The sequence below is a fragment of the Arachis ipaensis genome, chromosome B03 (genome assembly GCF_000816755.2).
Source record: "Arachis ipaensis cultivar K30076 chromosome B03, Araip1.1, whole genome shotgun sequence".
NCBI classification, from domain to species: Eukaryota; Viridiplantae; Streptophyta; class Magnoliopsida; order Fabales; family Fabaceae; genus Arachis; species Arachis ipaensis.
The window spans coordinates 26,921,644-26,931,864 of NC_029787.2; the positions used below are offsets into that span (position 1 = coordinate 26,921,644).

At 33.2% G+C, this 10,221-nt stretch overlaps 1 protein-coding gene across 1 annotated transcript; it reads right to left on the minus strand.

Annotated features, from left to right (window-relative positions):
- On the minus strand, positions 2,108-4,628 carry LOC107630126. Its single transcript, XM_016333176.2, has 2 exons — positions 4,082-4,628; positions 2,108-2,448 (listed from the first exon to the last, which is right to left on the minus strand). The coding sequence occupies exons 1-2, from the start codon at positions 4,518-4,520 to the stop codon at positions 2,396-2,398; spliced, it is 492 nt and encodes a 163-aa protein (XP_016188662.1). The 5' UTR covers positions 4,521-4,628; the 3' UTR covers positions 2,108-2,395.

A 10,221-nucleotide genomic window follows, 5' to 3' on the forward strand; every position in this document is an offset into this window, starting at 1 on the left:
AGGAAGAAGGAAGAGGCTCGTGAGTCGTGAGAAAACCGAGGCTCAAGAGGAGGAAGAAAACAATCGTCAAAAAAGTGGAGGGGAGTGTGGTGGGGACAGTGGACACATCAAAACAGCAAAACTATCATTCTTTTCATTATTTTTTATTTCTATCAAGAAAAGAAACTATCATACTTTACAATGTGACCTTACTACCCTCGTGACTGGCCCACAATTCCCGCGTGAAAACCTAAAGCCCCACGGACCCAATACAACCCTACCTTCATCTCCAATCATCTTCTATTCTTTTCTAATTTTCTTTTTCATATTTTAATTAGAAAGAATCTGCATGAAAAGTTAAAAAGAAAAAAACAGTTGCCTTGGCAATTATATAAATTTTTGCCCATCCAATCGGAAAAATGAAAAAGCAATCAACTTGTAATTTTTTTCTATGATTAGCAGTTTGACTTCTTTAGGCGTAAATTAAAATATGTCCTTTCCCAAAATTTACATAGAACAACCCAAATTTGTTAGGTATATTAAAACTAACTTGTATACAGCTAAATATTGTAGAACAACAAAGAGTAAGTTGATCTATGAACATTCTGGATGAGGAGAAAGAGACTTTTCTCTTTCAAGTATCTCAAAGTTGATGATTCCTGATATATATATATAGTTAACCTCAGATGAAATGAATTATATTATTACGGTTAATATTAATTCTTAATTAATTTAACTTAAACTTTGACGATTAAACTAATTAAATATAATAAAAAAATTGTAAATTATAAAGTTACAAAAGATATCTTATTTTATAGTTTTTAATTTTTTTAAATTACACATATATTAATTAGATCTAACAATAAAAAAATAAAAAACTAAAAAAAAATGAAAACACATTAAAAAGCCAAATCACAAATTTAAAATAAAAAAAAGTAGATAAGGTGTTAATTGAGTAAAGGTGAATTTGTAATTATTAATGGAGTTGATATAAGAATCCTATAATTTTATAGGTAGGAAGTTTAAGTGATTTTAATATAATTAATTAGTTTAGTTGTCAAAATTCAGGTTAAATTAAGAATTAATATTTTTTTTGGTGACTTTTAAGAGTTAATATTAATCATGTTGATGACATTATTCATTTCATCTAATAATTATTAGATTTATGATAAGAGTAATTTATCTTTTATTTGAGAGAATTTTGAGTAGAATTTACCATCCACATATATATATATAGGGATAATTGGGCATATTTCAGATAAAAAAAATTTTTTTTTTTGAAAAGAAATACAAGGATGTTATTTTATGACATAATACTTAATTTGGTTCCTAAACTTGTAGTTGTACGTAAGTCTCAATTTAGTCTTTAAAATTTTAATTACCTCTATCTAGTCCCCAAATTTTATAAATGTGCATCACATTAGTTTCTGAGATGATTTTTAGTTCAAAAATGTTAATGGAGTGGCGTTGAAATAGATAATCAAATGCCACATTGAAACTTGTAAAATGATATAGTTTTGGTTTTGGCATTCAAATAACTAAAAAATGATGTCGCATCACTTGTTTTGTTAGGTAAAATTTCAATAAACACCACTTATGATGTTGTTTTGGAGTTATTTAAGTGTCAAAACTAAAACGATATCATTTTATAGAGTTTAGCATGACATTCGCCTATCCATGACAGCATTCTATTAACGTCTATACATTGAAAATTGTTTCAAGGACTAACATGAGTCATGCTTACAAAGTTTAGGAACTAAATAAAAGCAATTAAAATTTTATGGACTAAATTGTGGCTTGTATACAAATTCAGGAATATTATCTCTTATTTTATTTTGACTTGTCCAACCATTTTTAAGAATAATTATATGCTGTAAATTCACACATTTTTCTTTAATTTTATGTTATACTTTTCATTTTCCAAAATTACCAGCATTTTGAATTAAAATAACAAAGTATATTTTTAGCCAACGGCATACTTTGAATTTTTCAATGTAAAGCATTTCCAAATTCCAATGGTGTAAACATGTGCTAATTTTCAAACATATGTTACTTTCCAATGCTACCATATATCTGAAGTTTTTAATCTCCAAACAAATCCAAACAAGTTGAAGTAAAATAAAAAAGGTTAGAAGATTAGAACTTGTAAATTTGATTAGCATATAAGATTCCATCCCATTTTTTTCCTCCCTCTTTTTTGGTCCCTTTCTTGCTCTTCCCCACATTTTTACATGCTCTCTCACCAACCTCACCCTTCTACGCTACAAACACCTATATCACTATAATTGCAACGTTAAACATTATATAAACATGACATAGAAAAAGACAATAACTGAAGCCTGAAAACAGGGTGGCATGTATCTTTCTCTCTTCTCTTCTTTTCTTTTCCGTTTTTTTTTATATTTTTCTTTTGGTTCTACCTCAGGGCCTCGAATCCTTTCTCCTTCCTCACATGATTCCTCAATCCACCTGCACAACCACACAGTTAGTCTCAAGCCTTTGAAAGAAATAAGGAGAAAAAAAAGGTAAACCATTCATTTAGTCATTGAAAAGATCGATATTGATAATTTTTAACCCTAAAAAAAACCATAGTACTCATGATTTTGCGGAGGCGAATAATGGGGTAAAATACTACTAAAATTTAAATAGTTTTAGGGACTTTTGACTTGTTTTGTCGAATACTATTTGTATTTAGAGTATATAATGTAAGAAGAGTTTCATGTATTGTAAAAATATTAGTATTCTAGTACTTTTAATACTTAATCTCAATTATATAAATTTCATCGTTAAGATTAACGGCTAAAATTATTAGAACTATTAGTGTTCCTAAAATATCCGACTATATTTCTTACTATATTTCTTTCTTTCATAGATTAAATATACCTTGTCAACACTGTAATTTTTGCAAAAAGAAATCTTTGTATTTTTTTCCTAGTACCTTTTTTTAGCCTTTGAAAAATGTACACGAAGTTGAAAATGGGGGGTAGTGGGGGACAAAAAAACAAGAAAGCAACAACAAAAACTAATAAAATCAATAATTAATAATTGAAAACCCCCCACCTACACCCCTCTTGGCTCTGCATATCTGGATTCAAACACATTACAGTGATGCTGCAGAACCCACAGGAATCTGACAAATATAATTATGTAAAATAATTGTTTTATTCTCATTAGCCTTATATATATACATGTGTGTGTTTTTTTCTCATAATGGCCTAATGGGAAGGTTCCTCAATTGTTTTTCTTTCTTTTTTTTTCTCCTGTTCTTAATTTGTTTTTGTCCGTGGTTTTGCATGGTACAAAAGTTCAGCCAGTAGTACTGTGTTGTGAAGTAACTAAATTATCACAAAATTACTGAAATAAAAGCAACTAAATTAACCACCGTAACTCGCAGAGCTATACATTCAGTTTCCTGGAACAATAGTCATGAATATATGCTAACTGGGGTATAAAAAAAAAAGAGCTGTTTCTTTCACTCAAAATCACAGAGGCGCTAATCAAATACAAAACGGCACAAACAACAATGATTCAAATTTTCTCGTGCTCCCCAAAATGGGATGGTAATAAAGAAAATGTATATATAACAATTAAAAATACGTCAGTACAGTTTTTCCTGTAAAACTCACCTATATTGTTGCATTTAACAACGGTAGACTTTTCATTTACATTTTCAACAAAGTTAGGACAAAATGACAACAAACACTAAATTGAAAAGACAAAAAGCAATGAAAAGAAGTTTTAATTATTTCAAGTATAAGCAAAATGGACCCAAGATCATGGATCTTAATTCCGAGTTTTGGTTCCAAGACTTTGCACGATGCTAAGGGGTACATGGAGGCAGATCTATCTCAGTCAAAAATCATATTTACTGTATGTAAGTATTAAGAACAAAAAATAATCAGAACAACAAGAAAGTGCCTACATAATTAATCTCAATCTCTGATCTAGTTTTTTTTTTTTTTTTTAAGAAAGAACTCAACACAATAAAATAGAATACAGAACATTGCTGAAAAACCAAAAGAAGAATAATAACTACAAAAGCAGAGTGCCTTATGAATTTCTGATCTAGTTAATGAGATGAATCCAGTGAATAATAAGTTACCTCCATTTTCATTCTTGCAGCGAGGTGGAATATCAAATAGAGACCTGGAGAGTTGTTTCTGGGCAAGACCAATATCAAATAGAATCAAACCGGATGAAGGGTCATTTACTATAATGTCCTTGACAGGCAACCAAACAAAAAGCTCTTCTTGCTGAAGACCCTCAACACCAATGAGGCTTCCATAGGTGAGGTTTGCGGTTACAAAGCTCTCGAAGTAGACCCTATTCTCGTACTTGGTCAAGCATGGCGCGTCGAGGAACACTTCCAAGTGGCCATTGTCGGAGAACTTGTAGGACTTCACTTCTTCCGGTAGGAGTCCAGCTGGCAACCCTTTTGAACGGAGAAGGTCGTGAATGGAGGATGAGAGAGAGCGTTGAGGGGATATTATAAGAGAGAAGAGAGAGAGGGTTAATAGGAGTTTGTTAAAGAAGGGTGCCATTGTTATTGCTTATTGGTTTATGGTTAGGCGAAAAAGAGAAAGGAACACGAGAAGGGGATCGGAGAAGAGAGTGAGTGAGAGAGTGAGTGATTAGGGTGTGGAAAATGGAAAGACTGTTTTTAAGAAAAGGTCGTGCATGCGTTTTCGTCCAATTACAATATTGCCCTTGGTTGGTTGGTGACTTTGGTTGTGTTTTGTCATTTCTGTAATTGTGTCTTTGTGTTTAGGAGAAATGTTTAAGTCATCAGAAATTATTGCATGGAGAATAATTGCATGGGGTCTTTGTTAGAAAAAATATAAAATTAATTAATTTTCAGTAAACAAAAATTTTATATAAACAATGCTACATGACTATTATAATCGATAATTTTTTGTTAATATTTATCCAACAAAAATATTTAATATTAAATTTAAAGTCTAACTTTTTGTGATAAATTTTTAATATAATAAAAGCTTCTATTGATAAAATTTATTGGTCTTTAATATTTTTTATTTTTAAATTCTATAAAGTAAAAATAAACAAATGTTAAGCGACTAAATATTTTGTGCAATTAAATCTAATTAAGCACTGAAAAATATATACTTCACCCACTTGTTTTTCTTTCTTCCTTTCTTTCTTTTTTTACATCTTCTCTTCTCCGATTTTCTTTTTATGCATCATCATTGATCATGATCATTATCACCTCCTCTTTTTTTTCATTATTCTTTTTTTTTTCTCGCATTTGATTTTTTTCGCTCTTTTTTTTCTTTTCCTCCTTTATAATTATTGTCGTCGTGGTCATCATCATCTTCTTCTTTTATATATTCAGTAAAATCATTGAATATAAAAATTTGATAATTTTATCCCGACATGTTTAATTATTCTAGCATGATAGGGTTAAGTATTTTAGTGATTAATTTGTTAAAAGAATGTCTAAAGTAATATGTATAAATTTGTTAACTGGTTTTTAATTTAATATTTTTAAAATATTTTTCTGGTAAATAGTTTTGCTGTTTAAGTGTGAGCGCGGGTAATTGAAGTTTTTGAAGTTTGATTGAGGTTAGATAAGTTTTTTTGTTCCTATAAAGTATATGTCTTTTTTGTTTTGGTCAGAGCAGGAGGAACAAACGCCATTATTTAAGTACTTTGAACTACTCCACTCTAACACTCCCACGAGAAAAAGTTCAAATTCGTCGCCGACCATGTTAACCCCCTCCACCACCACTGCGATTTCTCCGCCTTCCCTTTCACGTGATTATGGTGCAACATTTTCATAAAAGTCCAGAACATGCGCCACTAGTACCTTAGCGTCAAGCAAAAGATCCAAACTCTTCCACCTCACTCTTTCAACTGGTTCGATGATCTCAATCATTGGGAGAATTTTCTTTATTACAGACAAGTATTCGAAAATATTCTTTTGTCTTTTTCGATTGTGAGAAACAGTTCTAATTCAGTGGTTTCGTTGCAGAGACTTTGATTTTTGAGTTCTTATGATGATATTATTGATGATGATGATGATGATTGTGATGAGGATGAGGAGGAATGTGAGTGCGATGGTGATGATGATTTCAGGGAGGAGGTAAGGCAGATTAGGGGTGTTGGAGTTAGGGTTTTGGAGCTGAGGGAGGAGAGGAGAAGGGGGAGAGAGTTCTCTCTCTCTCTCTCTCTCCCACCAGCATTGTGCCGTCGTTGCTCCCACTGCCTCCAGCAACAACTTCATGGAAATACTGCTTTATTTCGATCAGGAAAATCGTACGGGTTCACCTTCAGCAAGCGTCATTTTTTTTTTATTTTTTTACGAATAAAATAATGTGTCTTTCTCATAAGACTGAGATCGATAAAAAAATAATAAAATCGCACCATCCCGTAATTTAGTTGACCTATTTATTCCTTTTTTACATGCGGGGAAGAAAACTTAAAATTAGAAAAAAATCAACACAAAGTTACTTAAAGCCCTTTATCAGATTTGAACTGATGACTTACGCCTTATCATGGTGTTACTCTACCACTGTTGTTGACGTTCTGGTGGCCACCGGCAACCACCTCCAACCACCCATCTCCCTTCTCTGGTAACATGATCATTTTTAATTAATTTTTTTTTATTTTAGTTAAATTTATGATTAATTTAGGTTTTGATTGTTAATTAGTATTATGATTTAGGTTTTTAAGTTTATTAACGTTTTAGGTATTATTATTTATATTTTTGAAGTTTGTTTAAATGATTGAGTAGAAGTTGATTAAAGATTAAAAAGAAATTAATAGTTCTACTAATAAAATTTATTGGTAACAATATTTGAAGCCTCTTGGTGGGTGGATTAGGATTTGAACCATTATTTGTTGTCTTTATGTGGAGTAAATTCTTTGATATTTGAAAAATTGAGTAGGTTTGAGAGATATTTGGTTTGGATGGAACTCTTGAAGAGCGGAGAAATCCAAATTTTAGGAGAGGTTCTGTCAAAATTTTTATAAGATTTTGAATAAAATTGAAAAAAAAAAGAATGATATAAACTCTTGTTTGTTACCTTAATGATTAAAAAATTAATAACTTAAAAACAATTAAAGATAACAAACTAAGAAAAATTATGTTGAATAAATTGTTTGATATTTGAAAAGTTGAGCAGGATTGAGAGATATTTGATTTGGATGGAACCCTTAAAGCATGGAGAAATATGAATTTTAGGGGAGGTTTTGAAAAATAAGAATGATGTAAACTGTTGTTGCAAATTTGAATTTTATAAGATTTTAATTTGACTAATTCTAAGTAAGGAATTATGTTTTTGAAAGTTTTAGTGAAATTTAATGGTTGCAAATTTGAATTTAATTCATATGCTCTTTGCAGACATGACGATAAATAGAGGTATCACGAATCGACCGCATGGTCATGGTAGAGGAAGGGTGTCTACTAGTACCCTTGAGACTTCTCGGTCATTGCCCTCTACTCCGATTACCCCTGGAACGTCACAAGTAATGGGTGCACAAGATCAACTGTTCATCATGATCCCTAACCCTTCTGTTGCACCACCCTACCAGGAAGTCGTCCGGCTGCTTCACCAGAGTGGACTCCTCCACCATCTCCTTCTACTTATCTGCACACTGTTTCGACGATGACGACGCCTCCAGCAACAACCACTGCGGTGCTGAAATCCTCTCACCGATCCTAGCCAGATGGCCTTCCACCAGCTCCTATTGTATGTATGACGATTTGGTATAATGATTTGACAGCGTGAGTACTATTTTAAGTATTTTATATGCATACTATTTTAGATAGTTAGTTTAATTTAGTTACACTCAATTTTCTAGTTTTAGTAAATTTAGGTTGTTAAGATAGGTGAGATTTAAGTTAACATATTTAGGTTGTTAAGATATCTAGTTTTATATGCATACTACTTGATTGTTGATGGATGTTGCTGCTTAAGTCATATAATTTTATACCGGTTTGTTTGTGAATTATTTAGGGTTTATTATTGACGGATAGAGTTTGTGGCTCATTTTATTTATAGATGAAACTCTACCAAAATTTCTAAAAATTCTAAATATAATTGAAGTTTATAGATTACTTCAAATAATTTGTGGGCAAACTACTAAATCTTAAGCTTTTTATTGATAGGTTTGTACCAAATAACAATGCATGTACACAAGAGTGTACTAATGTCATCAAGCTGATGTACGACTATCTGTGACCGAGCTACACGAAGATCTCTGCTGAGACCAGACAGCGATGGTTCCAGAAGTGGGTAGTAAAAACTCTACATATCTAAACCTTACATAGTTTACATCTTCTATTTTGTTTAATTATGTATTTAATTTCGATTAACTAGTGCTAAATATTCTTTGTGCAAGAGAAATTTATATGGGACAAGACGCATGATGTCATGATCAGGAAGATCTTCGACCATCGGATGGCTAGGCGGCTGCAGCAGATGATGGAGGACGTACGTAAGCGGCGCGACCAACTCACTATTTGGCTCCGTCCGGGCCTTAAGAAGGCACTATACATCCATTGGGAGATTGATGAAGAGTTCAAGCATCACCATCTCATGAATAGAGCTAACGGAGCATCGACCAAGTTGTCGAAGTATACTGGTGGGTCAACAACTTTTATGAAGACAAAGGCAAGGCTCGTATATAATTTGTTTCAATTTGTTATTAATTTCGTTTTGTTTTTGAAATATAATGTCATTATAACTTGATTTAACATGTTGTTTCAATATGCATAGTCTAGGTCGTTGAGTCATGATGTGACAATGGCAGAGACCTTCAAGTACATCCACAACTTGAAGGAGAACAAAGAGAGATTCGCTGATCATCGGACTGCAGATCATTATGTGAGTAAACACCATAGGGTATAAAGTTTAATTTTCAATTAACTGCAGTCCTATTCATATTATGTGTTACACAGGAGTCCTACACTCAGAGATTGACGGAGGCCGCAACCCAGCAATCTCAATAAACTGGAGATGACAGTAACAACTCCGGCACAGCTGAAGTCAATTCTAACACGGTTTGGTGCGAGACCGCATTTGAGCTATACAAGAACCACGTCTACGGGTAGGGATCATTCTTCGCTGACCATTTTTGCACCTCTGCACTGAGACATTCATCCGCTTCTCCCACCAGCCAACCCATCGATCCCGAGGATGGCGTCGATTTGAGGAAGCAGGTGCTGGAGGTCATCTAGAGCCTTTACCAACAGGCTGAGCAGCTACAACAGTCTGAAGAGAAGTATCAAGAGATCCTCACACGCGTATCAGAAACAGATTCTCTCAGGCTGGAGTAGAGGCGGGAGCTGAAGCGACTTCAGCGGATGGAGCAACAGATGGCGGTGTACCAAGAGCAGATGTAGACCAGTGGCAGCGGCACTACTGGTGGCAGCGGCGTTGCTACAGGGGCACCAACATCACCTCATAGTCCACCGCCTCAACAAGACTAGGGGAATGATGTTAATGACGACTATCAGGATCTTTAGATATTAAAGTTTTGTTGTAGACTGTTTCATTGTATATTTTACTTTTTTGACTGCTAACTTTTTTGTACAATTGATATTTAATTCACCATATTTGGTTTCTGTTGTTTAGAATTTGACTACTAATTGTGCAAAAAAATAAATTTAAATAAAAAAATTTGACCATCTATTGCGTAAAAAAAATTGGATTTATCAAGGACAGTATCCAACGGTAAATAGGCGGGAAAGAAAATTGTGGAGCGCCAAAATTACTGGCGAAATTTTTCTAACGGTAATTACCGGTGGATTAAATAAATAATCCATCTTAGAATCCGACGTACCTACCTACGGATTAAAAAATCTGACGGTAATTTATTACTGGAGAGGGTTATACCGTTGGATTGATTTCGATATTCCGCCAATAAATCTGATGGTATTCAGTATTATTTTGTAATGGCAGGAGAAGCTGAGGAGGGATCGCGTTGGACAGTTGAGGGGCTCAAGGGGTGATTTGTCCATATTAGGAAGGAGACAAAGCTATGTGGACACGTTGTCTGACACGTCAGCGTGTGACATTCTGCCAACCGATTACAGGGATTGGATTTAGCAAATACGAAGGTGGAGTAGAGACCGATTTGTGTTTTTATAATTGTTAGGAAAGACGTGTCCATCAATAAATAATTAGGGATTGAAAGGGACTTTTACTCTTTTTTTTTTTGGTTTGATAAAATTTAAACAGTTTCTAATATTAATTTGTTTTGTTAAGTGCTGAGCTAGTA

Excerpts from the sequence above, each read along its gene's own strand:
- LOC107630126 (XM_016333176.2), bottom strand. The coding sequence starts at position 4,520 with ATGGCACCCTTCTTTAACAAACTCCTATTAACCCTCTCTCTCTTCTCT. Across the intron at positions 2,449-4,081 it reads CTGCAAGAATGAAAATGGAG|GTGGATTGAGGAATCATGTG; the intron begins GTAACTTATTAT and ends GTGGTTGTGCAG.